General features: G+C 31.7%; 2 protein-coding genes across 7 annotated transcripts in view; both read right to left on the reverse strand.

The window, feature by feature from the left end:
• Window positions 1-7,724, reverse strand: part of LOC127716432 (putative mediator of RNA polymerase II transcription subunit 26) — a 43,104-nt gene extending 35,380 nt beyond the window's left edge. For 2 of the 3 annotated variants that reach the window (XM_052222621.1, XM_052222620.1), the window contains exons 1-2: window positions 7,654-7,711; window positions 2,390-2,480 (exon numbers count right to left, since the gene is read on the reverse strand). In XM_052222621.1, the coding sequence (XP_052078581.1) occupies window positions 2,390-2,407 (18 nt within the window). In that variant the 5' untranslated portion in view covers window positions 2,408-2,480; window positions 7,654-7,711. Of the gene's footprint in view, window positions 1-2,389; window positions 2,481-7,653 lie in introns of all 3 variants that reach the window. The other variant, XM_052222619.1, reaches the window with a different exon arrangement.
• Window positions 7,725-10,669: 2,945 nt separating this feature from the next.
• Window positions 10,670-27,473, reverse strand: part of LOC127715453 (translation factor Guf1, mitochondrial-like) — a 29,867-nt gene continuing 13,063 nt past the window's right edge. Inside the window, exons 12-18 of one of the 4 annotated variants that reach the window (XM_052221495.1) lie at window positions 20,995-21,122; window positions 18,392-18,462; window positions 15,922-16,023; window positions 14,050-14,183; window positions 12,984-13,029; window positions 11,828-12,040; window positions 10,670-10,827 (exon numbers count right to left, since the gene is read on the reverse strand). In XM_052221495.1, coding sequence (XP_052077455.1) covers window positions 10,702-10,827; window positions 11,828-12,040; window positions 12,984-13,029; window positions 14,050-14,183; window positions 15,922-16,023; window positions 18,392-18,462; window positions 20,995-21,122 — 820 coding nt within the window. In that variant the 3' untranslated portion in view covers window positions 10,670-10,701. Of the gene's footprint in view, window positions 10,828-11,827; window positions 12,041-12,983; window positions 13,030-14,049; window positions 14,184-15,921; window positions 16,024-16,044; window positions 16,147-16,167; window positions 16,270-16,290; window positions 16,393-18,391; window positions 18,463-20,994; window positions 21,123-27,473 lie in introns of all 4 variants that reach the window. The other 3 variants (XM_052221496.1, XM_052221494.1, XM_052221493.1) reach the window with 3 other exon arrangements.

Raw genomic sequence — 27,473 nt, forward strand, 5'->3', positions numbered from 1 at the left:
AAGGAGGGTCAAACAAAGATGTCCAAAAATGTTGATATTTTCTAATCATCCTTTAGTGTTTATTTTCTATGGTCTTAAAAAAAAACCGAGAAATGTTGACGTCTATTTATAACCTTTGACTCCATATCTGTTATTATATAAACAAAAGCAATATTGATTTTGTTCCCTGGTACAATTTAAAATACTTTACAGTATTGTTGAAATTTGTTATGCGGACATTAGTGATATTTCTAAGGCGGGTCACCAAGTTCTATCTGCACAAACATGGTGATGAATCGGGCCTTAGACATTTTTAGGAATGTTTCTAGGTATATTTATTATGTTAATACTGTTTCCCAAAACAATCAGTCGGAAAATGGTTGCAGTCTTAGAAAAGCGCTTGGGTTGCATACAATTTATAAAATGTTACTTTTTTTTAGTTGATTGCAGTTTTGCAGAAAGATTTCTATTGTTAGAACTCGGCAGATTTCGGACGAGATGATTTTTAAAAAGTTTTAGTCTGCATTGGCTGTATGTTCAAATTCCTATACATTCTTACACTAAATCTATACAATAGTAACTTGCTTTACTTTTGATGTAAGATACAAATGCACATTATGTGTATATAAACTAAAAATACACAAATTTCAAAAGATTGACGTAATTGATCTTTTACAAGAACTTCATATTCAAAACATTTTGTCCAATTTGTCATTTGTAAAAAGTAAAATAACAAAATTACCGACCTCCAAGGGAAATTCAAAACGGAAATCCCTTTATAAAATGGCAAAATCAAAAGCTCAAACACATTAAACGAATGGCTTTGGAAAACAACTGTCATATTCCAGACTTTGTACAGGCATTTCCTTTCTAGAAAATAGTTGATCAAACCTGGTTTTATAGCTAGCTAAACCTCTCACTTGCATAGAAGTCGCATAGAATTCCAATATATTGACAACAACGTGTGAACAAAACAAACAGATATAAAAGGTAAAAATGTCAAAATTTGGGGTACAGCAGTCAACATTGTAATATAATCTTAATCACGATAAATACAAATAAATATTTCAACAAAGAAAAACAAATTGGCATATAGACAAAGTACTTATTAGCAAAAATGAAAAACAAGAATACAAAATTGACCATAGCACAATAACACAATGGTGGGATGTATAAGTACCGATCCACGTCAAAAGTACATTACCAAAAAATGGACTAAACAGTATAGGTAAAAAAGACCACTATAACACATAATGAAGATGATTAACAACGTCAGTTCCTACAATCTATACTTCAAGACCATCATGTATTATTTGTGAAGTTGATACGGAATATTTATCAACAAGGTCTTGATATCTTCCAATGAACTTTTTTAGAAAAAGGACGAGACGTTCTTTGACATAACCTTGGCTCATCAATTTTCTGCTCAGACACTGGTGACGTTTTATAAAGTCTGAGTAGCAGCTGCAGGCTAAAAGAGTTACATTGTAGTGGCTTTTTTTAAGGCATTGTGGAAATATGAACTTAGTGTTGAAATATTACAAATATATATATATATATATCGTCTCCATGCGTCTGCGTGTTTTTGCTGTAAAAGTTTAAGCCTGTTTTCAATTATGCGCACAAACAAAAAATATTCTTCATATTAAATGTTGCACCATGTGTTTTAGATTTTGTAAGTAAATGTGTACTCGGGTCGGATCGTCGTTAACTTTGAACCTGTAAAGTTACAAGTTGTTTTTTACTAATTTAGGGGTTTTAGATCTTTGTTACAGGCAACTTATATAAACAATAAAAAAAATGAATACAAATGTGGATTCAAAATCTTCGAAATGGAAGAAAATAATATGGTTTGAATAGTCATTTCGTGTTTTTTGCAGAAAGCTATTTATTAACTCCATTTTGCGTCTAGACGAAAGAATATTTCAAATCTGCAATTCAATTTCCTATGAAAATATTTGCATATGAATGTGTATGGGCAACAGAAAACGCACGCCAAATGACAGCAATAAAAAATACATAACACTTCGGACTAGGTGAGTTAATTAGCTGAGTTTTAAAGGAGCAGCAGCTTTTTATTGGTGTTCTATATCTTGATAGTAGTTGAATGTGTTTAACAAATAAGAATTTCCATGCTTTACAGTGAGGTTAAAATGGTTTTAGCGTCTGACATTTCACCAATTCATATATGTGAGATCGTTAATAAAAATTTATCACTAGCCAAAACCTCACATCAAACATGCTCACCAATTTATATGCTCTGTTTGTTGTATCATGGGATAACATTTAACAGACAATATACAATGTAAAGTGAATTATTATAAATGTCTCATATAATTATGGTTTCAGTTCTTTTTCTACATTTAATTAACTAATTAATGTATAAGAATATCTTTACTAAAATACTCACGCTATTTTGTGAACCCATCAACACTTAAAAGATTAACTCAGTCGCTAAAATTTTCATTATTCTCTGCTTGTCATTATTCAGAAATACATTTCTATAAAAGAAAAAAGAAAATATACACTTTTTGAAAATAAAACCTCCTCAAAGATACCAGGCGTATACGTTATTACACCAGGCGATCGTCCCGTCTATTTGAGACGCACCGGTGGCGATCGAATCAAAACAACTGTAAGGCCAAATCTATTGCAGGTTGATGACATTGGAACAAAACAATTCTAAAAATCTGAGTGTTTCAAATCATTCTAATGTTTTATTAAATTGAGTTATTTTGAAGAAATTGATCATCAATGATCCTTCATGTAAAAGAGAGGCGAAAGATACCAAAGGGACGTTCAAACTCACAAGTCGAAAATAAACTGACAAATGCCATGGCTAAAAAAGAAAAAGACCAACAGACAAACAGTACACAAAACACAACATAGAAAACTAAAGACTGAGGAACACGAACCCCACCAAAAAGTGGGGGTGATCTCAGGTGCTCCGGAAGGGCAAGCAGATCCTGCTTCACATGTAGCACCCGTCGTGTTGCTCATGTTAGTACAAACCCGGTAATAAGCTTTAGTCTAATTCGGTAGGTCACATTCGGGAAATGGGGACGGGATAGTAGTTACGACATTAGGAACATATCCGCTATCATCTGTGAAACGGATGTTCCGTAACGGTCAACCAATTCGTGATGGTGTCCGTAAAATTTACGAAGGGATGATTTCAACTTCACCACTTGGAACTCTTGTTTTAATAGCTTCCTTGTGAGCAGCAACACTATATCAAGTAAATACAAGAGCAATGACTACTGGGTTGGTGATACCTTCGGGTCAACCAGTCCATGGTATCGAGTCATTGATTGAAAATATCAATAATCTTTCTAGCTTCGGAACCGTTCGTAGCTCTTATGGTATTTGTGATATTTTCTGTACAATGTCACAGTCATCCGTTTCGTCTATAAAAGACACATCTGTGATTATATATATAAAACTTTAGAATTTCGACATATTATGTCAGGAAAGACTTGGAAAAATAAATACTTCAAGGTAAATATGGAGCTATAAAACACAAGCAATCAATCCGTGCATTTACTTAATCCACAAAATACTGCGAATATCCAAATGTGATAGCCAAATGTTGCGAGTTTATGTAGCAGTTGATATTAGACAGATGAAACACACAAACGCAAATTGACTGGTATTTTTTTTTCTCGATTAGTCAATTCTACAAGCTGCTAAAGTTGCAATCCTGACGTCTTATACATGTATATCTACACAACTATCTCAACAATTGACAAAAAAGTTTAAAGATGCATATGGTAAGTTCTTCAGTGGGTGACTGCGATATTTCAAATATGTTATACCTAAGAAAAAACAATCTTATGTTGGATAAAAATAAGTCGCACTTTAATAAAAATGACTTTTGAATAAGTTGGATACAAAGATTGACTACCACAAAAATCGAATATTTACCAAATCCGTAGGCAAAAAAATTCAAATAATTAGTATTGCCTTTCATGGGGGTTATTAACCTTAAACCTTGTATCAAACTAATTAAAAGTCATTAACTGTTTGATCATATGACTATGTTTTCTTAAAAAGCTTGAATTACGATATTGCATTGATTTACCTGAATGCCAAGAGTTGGGATGTCTTGCAAGGTAGATAACTATCAGAAAGCATTACGAAGAAAATCGGACAGGGAGTAGCGGGAATCATAATCATCGCCAGAAAGTCTTTGCTTAAGATTATGATACGATGTAAATTGAGCGTATGAGTCTCCTGACACAATTCGACATCAGGACCATTAAAAATATTTGTTTTTGGCAAAAACCACAATACCTTCCTATTTCAAAATTCGATTATCACACAGGACATTTCCAATCCTTAAATTTTAAGACATACTTGTTGTTTAAGAATTTAACATTCTTCGTATATGGGTCATTATCAAAAAACATGCAAATTTCGATGAAGTAATATTTGGAAAAACAATGTCATTGTTTAAAACATTTAAATGTGTCCCTCTATTCTATAGTATGGTAGCAACTATTTTCAGAAATATGCAATGGGAAAAATGAAGGGTTCCTTCAATTTTAACAATTTTAGGTCATCCTTTGATAGAATCGTGTCAATGGTGTTACCAATTTAAAACATGCATTTAGGTACTAAATATTATTGTTAAACATCAAACAACTGTTCCAATTTGTTGTTAAGGTTTAAATTACTACTTATTGACATTATTCCTCTAGCTATACATTCTTTTTAAACATAAATTTTAGAATACATTGTCGTAAAAAAGTTGGCTGTCCTAATTATGGCTGTTGTAAATACTAAAAAATACACTTAAATTGAATATATGTATAATGTATAGGATGAAATGATAAGAATATGCTTAATCCTTCGTATACAACCTAAAAACACTTTCATTTATGAATAAAAATTAAAAAGTATCGCATTTTTATATAGTAACACCACTGACTCTTCAGTAACTCCAATGACACAAAAATATCACCATTGACAACACATTTCAAATTTTACTTTTATTAAGTACTGAACACAAAACAGAGAACACTGAGCAAAAGAAAAAGAAGAAAAAATAATTCTTAGGCTGAAAAATCTCAAATTATATAACATAATATCAATAACTAAAAATGTCAGTAGTGTCACTAAATAGTGTCATTGGTGTTACCAGCATACACCAGTTTTTTGAAAACTTTGTATATGTAATACATGATATTGTTAAAACATTGTTAAATAAGTATTGTTTGTTATAAATAATATGATGTTTCGCTTGTTAAACATGAAAGAAACACAAAAAAATGCTGATTGTCATAATATATTCAGTGGTGTTACTAAGCTAGTCAATGGTGTTATTTTATTAAAATGGTCTCACCATTGACAGTAACACCATTGATTTTCAGGTGTATTTTAAGATTTAGTTACAAAATAAGGGCTCCATTCCCCTATTTTATATGGTGTTCCTGGTGCATGTTTCTACAATCAATATATTTCATAATTCAAAGTTCAGGAATTTAAAAAAAAAAGATTTTTATAAGGGTACACCATGGACACTATTTTCAATTACGATATAGCTTGTACTTACTTTTAATATTTTTTTACTAAATTTTCAACATAAATGTTTGTTTTCTTTTGCATAACATGCTTACAGGTAACATTGCTAAGGGAGAAACTATTGTAAATGCTGAAATATTGAGAAAGATAACTCTTACCCTACCAATTTGTCTTTTGGTTACACCATTGACTTAAAAATTGAGACTTTTCCTTTTGGTTAAATTTTTTATTATAAAACCAACATACACCTTCCAAATCATTAAAAAAATGTTTGTATGTATCAAATGCAATAAAAAGTGATAATTACAATAACAAATGATATGAATAATAGCCCTATTTCAGGTCTGAAGGGATTTATAGTAAAAAATAACAGTTGATTCTGGCTATATCCAAGGGTTTGAGAAAACATTAAGAATGTTTTTATAACATTTAATACTGTAAACTGTATATAGTGTATCACAAAACATTCATATCCTTCATATGCAATAGTTATTTTGATACATTTTGATATAGTTTCATGTCTTTTGACTTGAAAAGACCAAATAACATAGTTTTGCATGTTTTTTTGATAATGACCCATATATATCGTTTTATTTTATTAAAGTGTTCGACACAATTCAATTACGTAACGACTAGTAGCAATATGTACCAAATACATGTACTCATGATTGTAAATAAGATGCATCAAGGATAATTTACTTATACTACATCTAGTGTCTGTGTAAAATAAATAAACATTACAAGAAATATCACCCTATTTTAGATTCTAAAATGGAAAACTGTTTATATCACCGTATAATTGTATTTTTTCTTAAACAAACATAGTGACATATACATTAAAAATAGCTATATTTATACTTATAGTATTATATGTCAAATTTTAAAAGATTGTAGATCAAGATTACATGTAAGTTGCAAAATAATATAAATGTTATCCAAAACCACATCACATCGGTTTAATTTCTATTTACATAGTAACATAAGTGCCACTGTCACTTACTGGTAAGATCTTATAAATCAGATGAAACAGGGAAATTTAGAAATTTCCCTGCAATATTCAAGGCTTCGGTAAGAGCAATTAATATTGATACAAAAGCAACTTGTGTGCTCAGAGGTTGTAGTATTGACCAATCCTACCAAAATATTTGAATTTTTACCTTAATCGGTATATGTTTTTGTGATCATTGACCTTTTAACGACCAAAAGTACCTCATTAACACCAGAAACTTGAACACAATATTATAAACCTAAATCATATATATTCAAAACGTTTGATCAAAATATAGTTGTTTCCTTATATTTTCGGGTCAAATAGGAGCTTTACTGACTTTCGCTTCCTATACTAATGTGCTCAAAGATATTTGTTTTGTCTTTTTCAGTCTTTTATTTGATTGCCTTATATCAATACTTTAAATGACAAAATGCCAGGACATTTCATGTTCAAGTTTCTTCAAAATTGTCCTTTTTGAATAATCTGAACTACATAGAAAATATATCCCGTTATACATAGTAATTTTGTTTTTCGGCATTTTGAGGTCAGGATATGGCAGGAATGAAAGGATGGAATAAAACTGGTGGACATGTCCTTAATAAGTATTTAAACTGACATCAAGTGATTGCTCCCAATATAGCCTTAAGCAAAAATATCTATAAATCAATTAATAGTTAGCATACCACTTGAAATCCAAATCGTTTTTAAGGATCGATGGCACTCCTCAGTTGATGGTCAGCAAAAAGCTTGCGTCTATAACACCAAATTTGTCTTATGAGAAGTAAAAAAGGCGATTTAAATTCTTTTTTTTTTGTAGTTGACAAAAAATTAGTACAGTTGACTTAAATACGATAAAGTTGTATAAAAAAAACCACTCCAAAATAACGTCCCCAGAAAAAGAGAACGCGATGTACTCGTAGAGAATTATCTGCAATTTGTAGAGTAATGAATTCAGTTATCTATCATATGGCTGATAAAAATAAGATCTAGATCACGGTTTTCCAGAAACCTGAACAATGACAATATTTTTACTGGAAATAAAGTAACTCTTGCTTTATCATTGTCGTAGGAAATAGTAAATTAAAGTCAACACATTATAAACGATACAACATTACATATACCCGAAAATATTTAAGAAGTTTTACTTTACTTTATCATACCTTGGTAACAAGAAGCACAGAAAACAACCAATTTACTTCCCGTATGATAAAAATAGACTACCTACGTTGTGATTAGTCCTGAATTGGATCAATAGATTTGAATAAGCTCACCTTATTTAAATACTTGATCATATCATTTGATAAAACATAACGTATGAGAGAACACATTTACTAAGATCATAGTCATAGTGCCTATGTTGTCGTTTTTTGTAAACATATGCCTCATAAGGTACTAAAACATTTAGCTAAAAGGTCCAGCGACAGGATATTTAACCAGTGATTTATGGCACATTGAGCCATATAACTTATAAATCGATCAATTACCTCCCCCCAAAACGATATGGGTCAATTGAACGATCCATGACATGATTTCTATGTAATATTATACCAAATAAACAATTCGCTTTTTTAAGGGTGGGACATGAAAGAAAATAAAATTAAATTTTGCATCTTATTACTAGATGTAAGAAGATGTGGAATGAGTGCCAATGAGACAACTCTAAATCCAAGTCACAATTTGTAAAAGTAAACCATTATAGGTCAAAGTACGAACCATCCCTTTCGAGTGTAATTTTTACAGAAAAACAAATATATGCAGTGCATACCGAATTCTCCAAGCAACGCAAATCAGTAAGATATGGTATGGGACAATAACTAATAGGTAGCCTATTTTTCGTATAAAATCTTGACACAGAGATGTCTCTCCTATTTGTAGTTTTGATAGTATAAAGCAGATATTGAAATTAAAATAACAACCCTTTAAATATTAATGCAAATGGTCATAGTAACTGAACGACTGGTGATGTTATACGTTTGTTATGACGGGGCCTTTTATAGCTCACGATGCGGTATGGGTAACCGTAATGCTTATTATTGAAGGCTGTATGGTGACCTATAGTTGCTAACTGTTACATCATTAAGTCTCTGTTGGAAGTTGTCATATTTGCAATCATACCACATCATCTTATTTTTATATCATGACTGAGGGTAAAGGGCCAAATGATCTCTATCGATAGGAGATATGTTAATGCAACTGTATACAAAATATCATTGACTTATCAACAGGGATTCCCCTTAAACTTACCTTATCACAAACATTAACATGGAAACTACCCAAAATTTCAGTTAATAAACCATGACTGAGGGGGCCGGGTCTTATATTCTCCATGGATATGAGAAGTGCCAATGCGCAGTGGAGAGTTGTCTAATTGGCAATTATACCACATTCTCATATTTTTATAATACAAATATATGCCAAATATCATTGACCTACCAGTAGTGGTTTCCTTTATCATAGCAACTTACCATAGCTGCTGCAGATGCTGACAACACTAATAAGAGTAAGCCAAGCTGCCAAGGTCTTGCCTTCATGACTTCATCTAGGCAATGCAAAAACTAATGACTTGACCGTAGGTTAAAGGTTAAGGTCATACGGTTATATTTAAACATTAATATCATGAGTGACCTCAAGTTCAAAGGTCAAGTTCAATTAGTTATTATTCTATGCATCACATGCCAAATAGCACAATTCTATCATAGAAGACAGCTAAGTTAAGGTCTAGCTGCAGATAATAGGAGAAAATTTCATGAAAGGTTACCCCTCCCATTGTATTCATCATAATAAATAAGGTATGTACCTTTAAGACATACATTCTATCCTAATTTGAGATATTATTACATTGAATGATCAGGAGAAAAAGCATTAGTCCCTAAAATGTATTATTTTGTGTGATCAAATCTCTTTGTATTTTCCAGTTTGAAACTATTTTCTTAATTTGGTGATCATTCTATTTTATTTTCATTTAAAGTGTGTTTTATTCATATTAATTTTTTATGCAATAACTAAGTTTTTTTTTCATACACACTTTGTGCTGGATGATGTTGTCTGTTGTATTGTGTGATATTTTTGGCAATTATAAAACTGAACTTTTGGTTAATTTTTTTACCATCTTCTTTTTTTTATAATTGAGGACTCATATGATAGTGGCAATTAGTTTGTATGTTACATCGTTTCCGCCTACAGTTGTATGGTTGACCTTGAAGGGAGTTTTTTATCCTTTGGTCAGGTAAGGTTGGCAAGGGAGTAAAACTCATCCCTTGCTTCTTGGAGGCTTTTAAAATAGTACATCATCCTTTGGGTCCTTTTGAGTTGTTTTTATTATCAGTGATTGATATGTATATATTTCATAATCAATTTTATTTTAACAATATTTTTATGTTTTAATGCAATGGCAATATATTTGTCTTAAGTGTACATGTCAGTTTGTTGTTGATGCTAATAGACAAATATGAGACATTTTTCTATGATAAAAACAAATAAATTGGAAGAACTTTTCTTAATAGGGAGAAGTTTGACCTCTATATCCTGAGAATAGTGTTCAATGGGAGATTTCATAAATATCAAACACTAAAGGTTCTAAAGAGTCTGTGTTGTTCACCTGGATCTTTGTGCATCTTCAACAATGCCCACCCTTAAACACTGCAGACAAGAATATATTATAATGTTAAAATCTCATGCTGTGAATTTTTACTGTGTACAGTTTCTCTCTGTCTTCTATAATTTTTGCACATGATGTAACTATAGGCTCTAAAGAGCCTGTGTCGCTCATCTGGATCTATATGCATCTCTAACATTGTAAACTAGAATATAATTTTTTTCTTTAATTTTTATTGATCTTGTCTTTCTGATCATTTTTACTCTTTACATTTTTTGTTAAATGGTCAGTATGTAGATCTTCTAATTCTGACCTTTTCTGCCCATATCAGATTTTCTTTACCTATAGATCTTTTCAAGATAATGGACAAAAAATTATCTTTTGTTAAAAAAATCAATTAATTAAGATCACAAAATTAATTTGTAAAATTAAAGGTCTGAGAATGGGAAAACATCCACTTTGGAAAGCAATAATACTTATAGCATGTGTATTCAGAAAAAAATTTGGTGGATGAAATAATCCTCCATACTTTGATAAACAAAAATATTGTGTAAATTCCCTCGTTTATAAAAAATAAAATGTAAGCATAAGTAGAATTTTATTCATAAATAATTTATTTAGTCAAAACTTTAATGAATACGTCTTTTGGCACACTGATTTTTCCTATCATTCGCATTTTCTTTTTCCCCTCTGCCTGTCTCTTTAATAACTTGTTCTTTCTAGTGATATCTCCTCCATACTGGAATATATATGTATAAATAATGTGTAATTTAATCAATGCATATCAAAAATCTTTTATGATCAATCATTATTCATACATTAAGATATGGACTGACACTTTTTAATGTCTAAACATTTTGTACATTCCTTATAAATTATAGTTATCATATGTCACCTTTCCAGTATAAACTAAATGAATTTCAATTGATACTCAGACATTTAAACTCTTGAGAGTGCCTCTATGTAAGATTTCCATGTGTATTCATTTTCATAGTCTTATAACTGTAAACCATATTCTTGGTGCATGATATCATTTTCACCTGTTAAGAAAACATTCTGAAAAATTGTCATAAAACTTGTTTTCATATAAACATTAAATTTATATCATTTCTTTTAAAATCTCCAGCATAATACTGGTTGCCGAAACTGTAAACTTTTCTATGGTAAAAGACTAAACTTTCTAAGCTAAAAAACATAGGAAAAAAACTCTTCCACATCCTGATGATGATGATGTTTGTTTTACATTAAAATGAAAATAACATGTGTATTCATAATACTGTGGATTCATTTATTTTCGTGGGTACCAGTTTTCATGGAGTAAGGAAAACTTACATGTTCATGGATATTTAATTTCGTGGTTTTGCCGAAGTCTGCATACAAGCCTATAGAAAATTTGTTATTCGTTGAACATTTAATTTCGTGTTTCACCTGTATCTCTGAAATCCATGAAAATTGGTATCCAACGAATAATAATTAATCCATAGTAGTAAAACTACATTAGTCCATTTTTTTCTTTCTCTCTAATTACTTGAACAATCTGTGAAATGTAGTGTTATGTAAATAAATAGCTGTTGCCACCAGAACATACTTTGTAACAATAATATGAATTACAATAAAAGATAGACGTGTACTCAACCCTTCAAAATTAAGCAACTGCCTAGACAACAGAACAAAACAACAATGAGCTAGCATTTATGCACATACATGTCTTTGAGACTATAGATCTGATGTTAACTTACACATTTTGCAGTAACATCCTTCCTGTAAGGTTGAATATCTTCCCTAGCTAACACTTTACCACCAACACAGGCCTGTACAGACACTTTAAACAATTGTCTTGGTATAGATTTACACAGTTTCTCAACAATTTCTCTGCCTTTCTGTCTGGCTTTAGTTATATGGCTTATCATTGTAAGTTCATCTAATTCTTTTCCATTCAATAAATAGATTATCTACAAAATACATTCATGGTAATATGGGCGGCTTTTGAATTAACATACACAAAGCAGAAGGTACGATTTGGGGCCAAATTAGCCCTAATATATTCGATATACTGCAACGAAACCACTGAAAATTCAATAAATTGTGAAATTCAGTGGTTGTCGTTGGTTCATGTATAGCATATTTGTTTTGTTAAAAATTAGGCCGTTAGTTTTCTCAATTGAATTGTTCATATTTTTCCTGTCGAGGCCTTTTATAGCTGACTATACGGTATGGGTTTTTCTCATTGTTGAAGGCTGTGTGGTTGCCTATAATTGCTTACATCCACTTCATTTGAACTTTGGTGGATAGTTGTCTCATAGGCAATCATACCACATCTCCTTATTTTTATTTTCAATTAATATAGAGCACAACCATTGGCTGAAAACCTATTCAAACATAAAAATGCATTTTGTGTTGATCTTGTCACTGGCAAAAAATAGTTTTGGGCACCGGTTGTGCTCTATGTTAATTCCGCCAAAATGTTATTAAAATTAACCTACTTTTGCTAAAACTTTAATAAATCTCTCTTATGACATTGCTTTAATGACAGTCACTCCACTTAATCTGCTGAAGGAAGATTTTTTAGGAGAAACCCAAGAAGTTTAGAGCTTCACCTGAAGATCATGATAAGACTGTCGTAAAATCAAAAAGATAAGCATTGCAAGTTGATTAAATAATTGTTACTGAATACAACATTGCTTTAAAAGTTCATGAGTTATCTTGTGATGTGCAGAAAAACAAAATAACACCAAAAACTGGGAGTGATCACATGTGCTTCTGAAGTGTAAACAGATCCTGCTCCACTGATGGCACCATTCATGTTGCTCATAAAGTTTGAATGATGAGTTTATGATCTGTTTGTTTATAATTGGTGTAATTTTAGAACTACAACTATCTTCATATTCTACCAACCTTCACTAAATCTGACTCCTGATATCCATGATCTTCATAATCAAAACTGAAACAGATATTTCAAACATTTCAAAAAGCTTATGTCTGCCAATTTTTAAATAAGTCAGCTCAAAATTATGGAAAAAGAAATAAAGAGGAATTTTTTCATAAATTTATGTCATATCTGAAGCATGAAATATAAAACCGACATTAAAAACAATAAAATCCTCTAAAATCCAAATCTTTGGAGATTAAAAAAGGTCTATAAATCCGTGAATGTAATAATAAATAAAATACAATACATATTGAAGAGATCTATTGCCCAATTAATATGATGATGAAATTTTTGTTCTACCAAAATTAATGTAATTTTTTTATAAAACAACTAATCCATGAATTCAAATATAGGTAAATTCTAAGAATGACCAAATTACACATTAATTCACTGCAACTAATTCAATGTATTATAATAATAATTATTAAACATGTACTACAGAGGCAGTGTGATATGGACAATTAATAATTATCATATCATATGATGAGATACAGTGTGGGAATTCCTTTTAAATATCTACTGATTATTAGACAAGATTTCCTCAACATTATTTTTCAAAAGACAATAGCAGTAAACAGTAATAGAAAAAACATTTCAAAACAACATTCAATTTTGACCATTAAATTGTTAGTTTTTATTTAAGTAGTACAGAGTATGCTACTTAAAATAAAATTTTGTGAACTGGTCCCAGTTTAAAGAGAGCATAATGTGAAACAAAATTTGATTAAGTGAATATGATATTGATGTATAGGGAAGCTTATTTTTATTTTTGTTTCTTTCTAAAGAGTTTAAAAGATAGATTGTTAACAAGGTTAAAAGAATTTAAACAGTACTTCAGTCAACAGAAATGTGTATGTAAAAGATGCAGTTTGGACTATTTCACTTATGACAAGTCCAAAGTTGGTCATAAACATGAACAACAGGACTAGACAAAAACACAGGTTTTATGATTCATAGAAACTATCAATTCACTATATTAATCCCATATCTATTTCCCCAAAAGAAACTCAAGTATTTGCAGTAATAGTGTACCTTGCATATCCTGATGAAACAGATTTCAATTCGTCATAGAAATCTATCAAAATCTCATTTAATGGGAAAATCACTTTAAACATAATTCTTGTATCATCAATGTAGCTTTGGTCTAATATTTCACCTCTTCTTTCCTACAACATAATCAAAATCTATTATTCAGAAAGGGTCAACAAGGTCAAATTTAACACTTTATCTTTTCCATATCCTGATATTTAAAATTTGGTAAGAAAAGTTTTTTATAACTAGTGCGTCTATAAAACTTTGTTGTGTTTTGTTTTTATTTTTTTTGTCATTTGACAGTCTAAATGTTGGAATCTTCAAATTATTTTCAGCAAGTTAATCAATCTTTTCAGTTGTCTTATTAATCATACAAATTTTCCAATTACTTCTAAAACTCCATACATAACTTTAAATAGACATTTCTTCATCACATCTAAAATTTCAAGAACAGTATCTTATAAATTTTCTATCAAGTTTCAACACTGAATTGTAATACCCAATTAAGGAACAAAAGGATATGCTTATGACAAATTTGTTTTGAACTTTTTACATACTTAGACAATAGAAAAAAAAGCTGCTAAACCTTGTTAAGACAAGAGTGCATAAGCTAAAACGTCTTTTATTGATCAGGATTGAATTTTATATTATCAAGTTTTGACTATAAGTATCACATAAATTTAACAAAATCAATGATTTATGATAATGAGGTCAAACTTGGATGAACCCTGCAAGACAAATATGCTTACTTTAAAACCTTCCATACACTAAAATGGTTGACCTGATTGCTTATGGTATCTGAGGAAAATATCTTTTAATGAAACTTAATATTGACCAATTCTATGAACCATGTAAATGAGTTCAAGGTCAGATGATTTCTGCAAGACAGATATGCACACCTAAGAAACTTTTTATACACCAAATATATTGACTTAATCATGTTAATGCTTATTTGTGAGGGAATAAGCCAATACAACTAGTTTTTTAAGCAATCACTAAATATTGATACTGCAATTATGGACAACAGAAATACATGTACTGGTATGCCAGAAAGGGACGTCAGATTATTATTCCACCTTTCAAAGTTCCTAGATCTACTAACCCTGAGACATCTGCATTCAAAAATCCAGGTTTCTTTAATTTCCTTTTAAAAAATTGTGCTCAATACAAAATAGTTTACACATTTGTCACCATCCTTTCTGAAGTAGCATCCTTATGTCTTGCATTCTGTATTATTCATACTTTGTGGGACAAAAATATGAAAAAAGTTATTCAATAATTCTATTTCATTCTTTTCATCCAGGATTTAAATTGACTTCACTGACATAATGCCACAAGCTACTGTAGACAAACTTACCATACAAAGTTTTATGGAATAACTTACCAATATCCTTGAAAAAATCAACCTCAAGTACAAGCTCATTCAAAAAAGATTTAAAAAATTACTTGTTGGAACATTAAGAAGCTGTGTAATTTTATACGCATAATAATATTCACACACTTAAACTTTAAATATGGTTGAGGTAATTTGAATGATGCTAATATTATATGAATTCAACATTTTTTACCTGTTTTGAAAATTGTATATTTTATAACAGTTTCTTATTTGATTATTCTTGTGTGTGTGTTTGTTTGATTATTTTGTAATTTTCTGTTTGTTATATTTCAATGTATTTCATGAGGGCCTCAAGGAAGATTAGTGTTATAGCTAACTGTGTAACCCTCCCTAAATAAAGAATTATTATTATTATCATTACTATCATTAATGTCACCAATATAATCAACAGGAACTATAATAGTACTATACACCATAGGTTCATACTGGGCTTCTATTATATTAGGATCTGGTAACTGTAAGTTAGATATACTTACCATACAGAGGGGATTAATGTCTCCAATATAATCAACAGGAACTATAATAGTACTATACACCATAGGTTCATACTGGGCTTCTATTATATTAGGATCTGGTAACTGTAAGTTAGATATACTTACCATACAGAGGGGATTAATGTCTCCAATATAATCAACAGGAACTATAATAGTACTATACACCATAGGTTCATACTGGGCTTCTATTATATTAGGATCTGGTAACTGTAAGTTAGATATACTTACCATACAGAGGGGATTAATGTCTCCAATATAATCAACAGGAACTATAATAGTACTATACACCATAGGTTCATACTGGGCTTCTATTATATTAGGATCTGGTAACTGTAAGTTAGATATACTTACCATACAGAGGGGATTAATGTCTCCAATATAATCAACAGGAACTATAATAGTACTATACACCATAGGTTCATACTGGGCTTCTATTATACTAGGATCTGGTAGCTGTAAGTAAGATTAACATGTCATTGTACTTTGTGTAAAGACTCCTTTTATATGTTTCAATCTTTACAATCAATCATCATGGAAAGAAATAAGATTACAAAAGAAGGTTCTCTTTATACAGTTCAGTTCAAAGAATTTATATTCAATAAGAGTGTACATGATAAAAGTTTTGACAACAAACATCACCATAAAGTGACCTCTAGATGTCTATTTTGGTGAATTTGATTTGTTTGTTGTTTCTAATTTCAGTTTGCTAAAAAAATCGTCTTTTATAAGTAACTAGTATACATCTCACATAACACTGTAGTAGAATGGTACACTATTTTACTACTGTTACATTTTTTTTTCAAATTATGTACCTGTTTATTTGTAATGGATAGAATACCTAATCTATACATGGTGTATATCATATAAACCTCAAATATAAATCTTAGCTCTGAAAAATAAGATGAGAGGCATTGTCCCCAATCAAATCCTATAATAAACTGTGATAAGGAACCTATAGTTTGCTGTGCACATCTTCGAACTCCCCTTCAAGAATAGAGGCCAGAATTACTTGTATCTTTGTTTAAAATTTGTATAAAGTTCAATTTAAATTCATGTGCCCACTGAGTCAAAATCAATTTAAAATTTTAAAAAAAAGTTCCATAGCAACATTTCATGATGTCTCATTGTATATATTTTCATTTGGTGAACAATAATATGCGAAATTTCATCTGTCTCTCAGTTGGATTTGCAGTTTTAATTGACAGATAGAGGGATTAGCAGGGAAGTTCTTATATATATATATATATATATATATATATATATATATATGTAACACTCAGAAATGTGTCCTTCCCCCCAAACATGTCCGATTCCCCCAAACATGTCCACATGACGTCACTGAACTGCAAAACAAGTCTTAATGTAAAAGGGCGCCAAAGCGTGTCATTTGTTTAAACGCCCAAACGTGTCCATTTTTTAATAAACACCAATACTTGCCCAATCCCCCAAACATGTCCATATCAACCTCCATTTGTTTTCTTTTACTGGAACTATCATATGGTCCATATTATAAATACATAGGTTATTTGGTTATTGCTTTTTCAACCCTCACGTTACACTCATTTGACTTTTTCATTAAAAAATAGAAATAAATTTTTTAGATTAAAATCCCAACTAGTGTTAATCCTGAATAACGGTAAAAATTAAGGCCTAATCCTAAATTCCCGGTATGATAATAAAACCTTTCTACAGTATTTATTGTAAACATGATGTCGTTCAAACAATGCATGAAATATTTGGCACTGGACGTTATGTCTCTTGTTTGTGTGTCTTTAGTGATGCTCGAAACCTAAAATGTATTAAAAAATCTGATAACCAGTTTATGATCTATGAAGAGCTTTTAAAATACAAGAACTGTTGAAAAAAGGGAAGTCAATTCTGCTGAAAGCCCACCGTGCAATATTCGGATTAATATAAAGGCATCATCAGAGTTTATTAGTACAAAATAATTCACTTAGTAAACGATTAATTGAACTGTACTAAAATTATGTGTATGTTTACTCTAAATGAGCATGAAATACTTGCAACTGAACAATAAACAATTTCAGTCAAAAGTTAATTCATATGTTACAGATTAAATTTGAAATTATGATCATCATTCACAACCGGCAATGAACAATCTAATGATAATAAATGACCACTTCATCAACTGTGTCCCCCATCATAGAATTGTCGTAAACGTTATTGATGTCATTTAGGACATACATTTATTAGCGCTAAAAGACGTGAGACGTTCTGGCGTTTAACAATAGACACGTTTTGGCGAATAACAATTGTCGGACACGTTTGGACAACATTGAATATTACGGACACGTTTGGGGAGAATAGACACGTTTGGGGGAATCGGACACGTTTGGGAGTGTTACATACATATATATATCCCCATTCTTTATTTGCATGCAACAAAACTTTGAGAACAATCACGAACTATAAAATCTTCATTGTCACTTACTTTACATGGATTAAGTATAGTTATCTCCTCAGCACCATAAAACTTTATATTCTTGTCACCTTTTATTTTTACTACAAAATATGATAAGGGCGTGTTATACTTTTTTGGTTCACATTTGCAAGTAAAAAAAAAAGTGTCTTTCTATATAAAAAAAAAAATATGAGCTATAGAATAAATAAATTTTTTCCGGTACAGTTAACTATTAATAAATGCTAGATTATTTCTAATTGACAGTTGCATTTGACAGACTCATTAATTACAGAATCAACCTAAAATCAAAAAGTGAGATGTCAGTACTAATGCACCGTTGTGACTGCAATCATAAAAAAATGGGATATTTAGGCTCTGAGTAATTAAATGTTTTAGATGTAAGGCTTCACTGTAAAAAGAACAATATCATTAGTTACATACTAGCATATGAGTAATAAAAAACAATTGTAACTGTCAGCGGGTATAATAAAGATATCCTTAAAAAATAGATAGTTAAAGTAGGATGGGAGTAAAAGTTGTCTTTTTGATAACCAAAAAATAATTTGTATATTTCATTTAAAGGAGTAGGTCCAGTAAGACCCCTTTTTGGCCCCAAAATATAGCAGTTTTACAAAATTGTTAAAATGTAAACTTTTAGCTATTTATTGGAAAGAAGAATACTTCTGTTACATAAATATGGGCTGTTTTTGGCAATACAATACACATGTATCGGGTACTAACATCATTAAGTCATGCTAAATTACTGAAATCTTCACAATTTTAGCATTTGAGTTAATTTTTAGACGGTTTTCGTCTTAAATGGAAGTGGCCGCATTCGTGTTCATTCGTAATATTTAAATGTAAGTTGTATTTGATGATAATACATATCATATATAAAGGTCGAGGATGAACACGAATGCGGCCACTTTCATTTTTGACAAAAACCATCTGAAAAGTGTCATATTATGACATAATTGATAGATTTTTAATATTTAAGCCTGAATTTGAGCGTCTTTAGTGACTAAATCGGCCCAAATCTTTCAGATAAACTAATTGAATCTACTAAAGTAGACACTTGAGTGTTTAAAAAGTGTCCAAAATATTTCATCAGATGAACCTGAAATTTGAGGCCAAAATCGGCCCTTACCGGACCTACTCCTTACATAATACTGTAAACCAATTAATTTTTCAAACGATTTTTTTTTTGTGACTTTCACTAGTAGAAAAATAGCACGAATATAAATCGTCATGATTATGTAAATCTTGGATCTTTTCTTATGTAACTACACCAAGAAATATGATAATTGCAAAATTAAATCACCGCAAAGTTGGCTAGAAAAGGTTAAACGTGAAAATAAAGTATCCACGAAAATTAGTTGGTTTACATTAACTCATAAAAAATTATCATAACTGCAGACTTTAAAAAAATCTGTATAAATCTAAATAATTTAATTTTGGATGTAACGCGTCTTCTGATTGGCTGACGTTGTTTTGTTTATCAGCTCATAGAAATAATTTTGTCATGTGACCGTGACGTCATCAACGTTTTTTCATGGTTTACTCAGGTTTAAAATGGAATTTAGAATTAAATTATAAGAAATGACTGTAATATTTTTTCTGTCTATTCGAAATATCAAAAAATGTGGTGCACACTTTAAAATAACCCCCTACGCGGGTTATTCAGTGTGCACCACATTTTTGATGTTATTTCTTCATAGACAGAAAAAATATTACAGTCATTCCTTAAATATATGCAACTAGTTAAAAAGTGTGTGATTCTGTGTAAATTACAACATATTCATAAAAGTATAATACCATGTTCATGACATATTTTGAGTTGTCTCTCTTCCCATACAGTTTTTTTAGGTTTGCAACACATGTACACAACATTCCTAAAACGGTTGATATGCTGAAATGTTTGACTGTTTCAATTCAAGAAAAACTTTTCTATTCACAGATTGAATTTGGTTGTAACATTTGAGAAGGGTTTATGTCATGATAATAAAATCTTTGATTTTCTGGCTTTTTCTGTTCACTATTTTTGACATAAAGCAAAATACAAACATATAACTATCCAATGTAGTAGAAAATATACAATATATTTCTAAAAAATTAAGAACAGGAAGAAAAGTTTGAGAAAAAGATGGATACCACTAAACTTGATCTATTCCTACAGTTATATATAGTGTTTATATCCTGCTATTTAATATTCATACTTTTAATTAATGTTTAGTTTTACAATTTTCAATTGTTAAGTTTATTTTCATACAGATAAATAATGATAAGTCTTTGCCAGCAAAGGAGAAACATAAATGAACTGTAACATACATAGTTATTCCCATATTACTGTTAACTCATTATAGAAGCAGGGACCAGTAAATATTTGTATACCTTACATGTAAATCATAACTTGATTACCTTAATACATATCTATTAGTTTTGAATATTCTGCTTTGAGCGTTCCTCATGAAGCTTAATCCAGAAAAGCACTTCATATGCATGGAATTTATAAAGTGTTGTTTCAATATTTTTACTAGAATGGCAAATTGTATGATAGAAGACTTGATCAAGTACATACAAGATTTAAATGTTTATGTTGAATTCATATTGGATAACTTTTACTGTAGTTGTACCTTTATAAGAGACATTAGGAGCTGTAGGAATAACTGATGCATCATATTCCTGTTCTAATCTCTGATTAAATACATCCATGTGTAACAAGCCTAAAAATCCTAGACGGAATCCTACACCTAAGGCTTCACTGGAAATAAAACAAAATCATTAGTTATACACAGGCAAATTTTGCTCACATGAATTTTACCTGAATCTCATGTGAAATTCACATCAAAAATTTTATACAAATATATCATGCTTACAAGGGGTATTTGCCAAAATACAGGTTGAGAGGTAAACAAATTTCCAGATTTGTTAGGCGAGGGAAATTTGTTTACCTGGAAACCGATAATTTTGGCAAAAACCCCTTCTAAGCATGATATAATTGTTTTATTCCACCGAAAGTTCTTTGTATCCATCTTGACCTCAGAATTTTTATTGTAATCAGGTATCCTATTGAGTTTCTGCTCGACTGTATAATCTTTGTATCTACTGGAGATGTGCTATTTGTGCAGTCAAATTTACCTTATAATCATTTCTGATGAACAGTCACCGACCGTATATTGCCTTATTTTAAACGTTAACAATGAGTTTCCATAGAGTTTTATTTATGACGTCATTAAAATTACAGGTTCTCGGAATTTATACGTCATTCGCTCCAAATTCAAAAATGATGGTTTTTATCCTAAATATTTCAATTGGAACAGTTGTAGGAGTTGCAGTATATAAAGAATAACCATACATTTGTCCTATTAGAATAGATATAATCATAGTATTATTTTTAGACATGTTATTTCCCATCTGCAATGGTATTTGCTAGCAAATACCTTGGCACATAGAATTCCCTACTGACAAATACACCGGCAGAGAAAAGAAAATTTCAATAAATAGAAAATTTGTGAAAAATACCATTTCTCTCATCCAATCAAAATACAGTATTATTACATTAGGTGGAATTACACGTGATATTCACATCTAATGAGCTTATACATGAAACTCACGTGAATTGATATTCACATGGATCTCACGTGAAATTTTTCAGGTGAACTTTACAATAAAAACTAGAGGCTCTAAAGAGCCTGTGTCGCTCACCTTGGTCTATGTGCATATCAAACAAAGGACACTCTCCAACATTGTAGACGAGAATAGACTTCATGACAAAAATCTCTATTTTGTTGATCTTGTATTACTGATCTTTTAGTCTGTTTAGTTTCTCTCTATCTTCTTTAGTTTTTGCTCAAAACACAAAAGAGGGTAAAAAAATCCTCATTTAAGAGCAATCACTCCTATGAAGAGTGACAGTCGACTAACTATATCAGCAAAAATTTACTTTTTAATAGACCTTGCCTTGCTGATCATTTTTGTGATTTAAAGTGTCTATTTATCTATTATAATTTAAATCATATAAGGCATAACGGAAAAACTAGAGGCTCTCAAGAGCCTGTGTCGCTCACCTGATTCTACTTTGGTTTTGGAAATCATGTTAAAATAGATTAAAATCATAACAGATACCCTAATAATGAGTGAGGCCAAATTTGGTTTAATATTGGCCCTGTAATTTAATAAAAAATCCTGATGGCAATCTTGAACAGTAAATCAGCAATAAAGTAGCAACACTTCATCAACACCTCATAAATAAAAACATTTATGCCATGTTTGGTTTCATTCCATTCAGTGCACCTCTAGAAGAAGACATTTGTATTTATTTCCAATAAGGTTTTATGTTAAAGGAAGTCCCCCCGCTGGCAGCCATCATGGATGAAGGATCAGCTTCAAAGTAACAACACTTAGTCAGCACCTCATAAGTAACATTCATGCCATGTTTGGTTTCAATCCATTCAGTGGTTCTCTAAAAGAAGACATGTGTATGTAATGTCCATAGGGTCCTTTGTTAAACACTGTCCCCAACTGGTGGCCATCTTGGATTATGGATTGGCTTCAAAGTAACAACACTTGGTCAGCACTTCATAAGGAACTTTCATGCCATGTTTGGTTTCATTCCATTCAGTAGTTCTCTAAGAGAAGACATTTGTAAATATTTCCCATAGGGTCCTATGTTAAACTAAGTCCCCTGCAGGCGGCCATCTTTGATTATGAATCGGCTTCAAAGTAACAACACTTGGTCAGCACCTCATAAGTAACATTCATGCCATGTTTGGTTTCAATCCATTCAGTGGTTCTCTAAAAGAAGACATTTGTATGTATTGTCCATAGGGTCCTTTGTCAAACACTGTCCCCAGCTGGTGGCCATCTTGGATGCTGGATCGGCTTCAAAGTAACAACACTTGGTCAGCACCTCATAAGGAACATTCATGCCATGTTTGGTTTCATTCCATTCAGTGGTTCTCTAAAAGAAGACATTCGTATGTATTTCATGTAGGGTCCTTTGTTAAACTAAGTCTCCTGCTGGCAGCCATCTTGGATTATGGATCGGCTTCAAAGTAATAACACTTGGTCAGCACCTCAAAAGGAACATTCATGCCATGTTTGGTTTCATTCCATTCAGTGGTTCCTTAAAAGAAGACATTTGTATGTATTTCCCTTAGGGTCCTATGTTAAACTAATTCCCCGCTGGCGGCCATCTTGGATGATGGATCGGCTTCAAAGTAACAACACTCGGTCAGCACCTTATAAGGAACATTCATGCCATGTTTGGTTTCATTCCATTCAATGGTTCTCTAAAAGAAGACATTTGTATGTATTTCCCATAGGGTCCTATGTTAAACTAAGTCCCCCGCTGGCGGCCATCTTGGATTATGGATCGGCTTCAAAGTTACAACACTTGGTCAGCACCTCCTAAGGAACATTCATGCCATGTTTGGTTTCATTCCATTAAGTGGTTCTCTAAAAGAAGACATTTGTATGTATTTCCCATAGGGTCCTATGTTAAACTAAGTCCCCGCTGGCGGCCATCTTGGATGATGGATCAGCTTCAAAGTAACAACACTTGGTCAGCACCTCATAAGGAACATTTATGCCATGTTTGGTTTCATTCCATTCAGTGGTTCTCTAAAACAAGACATGTGTATGTAATGTCCATAGGGTCCTTTGTTAAACACTGTCCCAAACTGGTGGCCATCTTGGATGATGGATCCGCTTCAAAGTAACAACACTTGTTCAGTACCTCATAAGGAACATTCTTGCAATGTTTGGTTTCATTCCATTCAGTGGTTCTCTAAAAGAAGACGTTTGTATGTATTTCCCATAGGGTCCCATGTTAAACTAAGTCCCTCGCTGGCGGCCATCTTGGATTATGGATCGGCTTCAAAGTAACAACACTCGGTCAGCACCTCATAAGGAACATTCATGCCATGTTTGGTTTCATTCCATTCAGTGGTTCTCTAAAAGAAGACATTTGTATGTATTTCCCATAGGGTCCTATGTTAAACTAAGTCCCCCGCTGGCGGCCATCTTGGATAATGGATCGGCTTCAAAGTAACAACACTCGGTCAGCACCTCATAAGGAACATCCATACTATGTTTGGTTTCATTCCATTCAGTGGTTCTCTAAAAGAAGACATTTGTATGTATTTCCCTTAGGGTCCTATGTTAAACTAAGTCCCCCGCTGGCGGCCATCTTGGATTATGGATCGGCTTCAAAGTAACAACACTCGGTCAGCACCTCATAAGAAACATTCATGCAATGTTTGGTTTCATTCCATTCAGTGGTTCTCTAAAAGAAGACACTTGTATGTATTTCCCATAGGGTCCTATGCTTAACTAAGTCCCCCGCTGGCGGCCATCTTGGATGATGGATCCGCTACAAAGTAACAACACTTGGTCAGCACCTCATAAGGAACATTCATGCCATGTTTGGTTTCATTCCATTCAGTGGTTCTCTAGAAGAAGTTCAAAATGTAAAAAGTTAACGCCGACGACGGACGACGACGGACGATGGACGCCCAGTGATGAGAAAAGCTCACTTGGCCCTTCGGGCCAGGTGAGCTAATAAAAATGATTCTCTCTAAATATCATAGTTTTCATGATAATAGGCAATAAACTGCTTCACTGAGCGCAGCCTGATATGCCCGCAGAGGTCCAACCCTGAACAGTTGGGGCAAAAATGGACACAATATTCAAGCTTGATACAGGTCTGAATTTGGATTCTACTTAAATATTTGATATATTATAGGTTTCTGAATAAATGTTAACAAAGAACTTGAAATTAGTTATATGAAAGATTTCTTGCTGTTGTGCAATACACTGTGCTGTTGCGCAATACTTAGTAAATCTTTTGTCAGACTATAAACAAATAAAATCTTATAACTCTGAAATGTAAAATCAAAAATTTATAAAAATCAAAAGGGAGCTTACAAAAATAGATATAAACAATTTACCAAAGTCTCATAAAAAATGCTGAAAGCATTTTTTGAGTTATTGTCTGAAAACTGGAAAATCCCCCTTTTTGTAATGAATAAAACCCCATAAATATATATTCTGAAATTTATAAAAATCAAAAGGCAGCTCATGTCGATAGAAATAAACAATTCACCAAAGTTTCTTTCAAATTGGTGAAGTTGTTTTTGAGTTATTGTCTGAAAACTGGAAAATCCCCCCTTTTTTAATGAATAAAACCCCAAAACTCGGAAACGGTAAATCCGAAACTTATATAAAACGAAAGGGAGCTCACATCAATAGATATGAACAATTCACAAAAGTTTCATGCAAATTGGTGAAATTGTTTATGAGTTATTGTCCGAAAACTGGAAAATCCCCCCTTTTTTAATGAATAAAACCCCAAAACTCGGAAATGGTAAATCTGAAATTTATAAAAAACGAAAGGGAGCTCACGTCAATAGATATAAACAATTCACCAAAGTTTCATGCATATTGGTTAAAGCATTTTTGAATTAATGTCCGACATGTTGATGACGGACGGACAGACAGACAGACAAAAATGAAAAAAAAATGGTAAAATTTGTCATTTATGGGCAATAACTCCTAAAAGAATTTGTCTAACAGTTTGACGTATATGGACAATTGGTAGAGCTCATTATTCTGAGCATTTTTGCTCCTTTCAGATTTTCTCTATTTATAACGGTTCAAAAAATAATAGACAAAACTTGCATTTTACCCCTATGTTCTATTTTTAGCCATGTCGGCCATGTTGGTTGGAAGGCAGGGTCATCGGACACATTTTTTAAACTAGATACCCTAATGATGATTGTGGCCAAGTTTGGTTAAATTTTTCTCAGTAGTTTCAGAGGAGAAGATTTTTGTAAAAGATTACAAAAATTTACAAAAAATTGTTAAAAATTGACTGTAAAGGGCAATAACTGCTTAAGGGGACAATTGACCATTTTGGTCAAGTTGACTTATTTGTAGATCTTACTATGCTGAACATTATTGCTGTTTACAGTTTATCTCTATCTATAATAATATTCAAGATAATAACCAAAAACTGAAAAATTTCTTTAAAATTACCAGTTCAGGGGCAGCAACCCAACAACGGGTTGTCTGATTTGTCTGAAAATTTTAGGGCAGATAGATCTTAACCTGATGAACATTTTTACCGCGTCAGATTTGCTTTAAATGCTTTAGTTTCTGAGATATAAGCCAAAATCTGAACTTTACCCCTATGTTCTATTTTTAGCCATGTCAGCCATTTTGGTTGGTAGGCGGGGTCATCGGACAAATTTTTTATACTAGATACGCTAATGAGGATTGTAGCCAAGTTTGGTTAAATTTGTCTCAGTAGTTTCAGAGGAGAAGATTTTTGTAAAAGATTACAAAAATTTACAAAAAATTGTTAAAAATTTACTATAAAGGGCAATAACTCCTTAAGGGGTCAATTGACAATTTTGGTCATGTTGACTTATTTGTAGATCTTTCTTTGCTGAACATTATTGCTGTTTACAGTTTTTCTCTATCTATAATAATATTCAAGATAATAACCAAAAACTGCGAAATTTTCTTAAAATTACCAATTCAGGGGTAGCAACCCAACAACGTTTGTCTGATTTGTCTGAAAATTTCAGGGCAGATAGATCTTGACCTGATGAACAATTTTACACTCGTCAGATTTGCTCTAAATGCTTTTGTTTCAGAGATATAAGCCAAAATCTACATTTTACCCCTATGTTCTATTTTTAGCCATGGCGGCCATCTTGGTTGGTGGGCCAGGTCATCGGACATATCTTTTGAACTAGATACCCCAATAATGATTGTGGCCAAGTTTGGTTAACTTTGGTTCAGTAGTTTGAGAGGAGAAGATTTTTGTAAAAGTTAACGACAGACGATGACGGACGACAAGTGATGAGAAAATGGTTTTTTTCCTCATTTTGATTAAATTTGTAAATTCAAATGTCATTTGAATAAATTATTTTATAAATTCACGTGAATTTCACATGAAAAAAAATTATGTGATTTCACGTGAAATTCACACGAGTTTACGAGATACTAATTTCAAGTGAGTTTCACGTTTAAGCTCGTTTGAGGTGAAATTGGCGCGAGATTCACATAAATTTAAATTCATGTGAAATTCATGTCAGTGAAATTT

Source organism: Mytilus californianus, unplaced genomic scaffold (assembly GCF_021869535.1).
Source record: "Mytilus californianus isolate M0D057914Y unplaced genomic scaffold, xbMytCali1.0.p SCAF_9, whole genome shotgun sequence".
In the NCBI taxonomy this organism is placed as follows: Eukaryota; Metazoa; Mollusca; class Bivalvia; order Mytilida; family Mytilidae; genus Mytilus; species Mytilus californianus.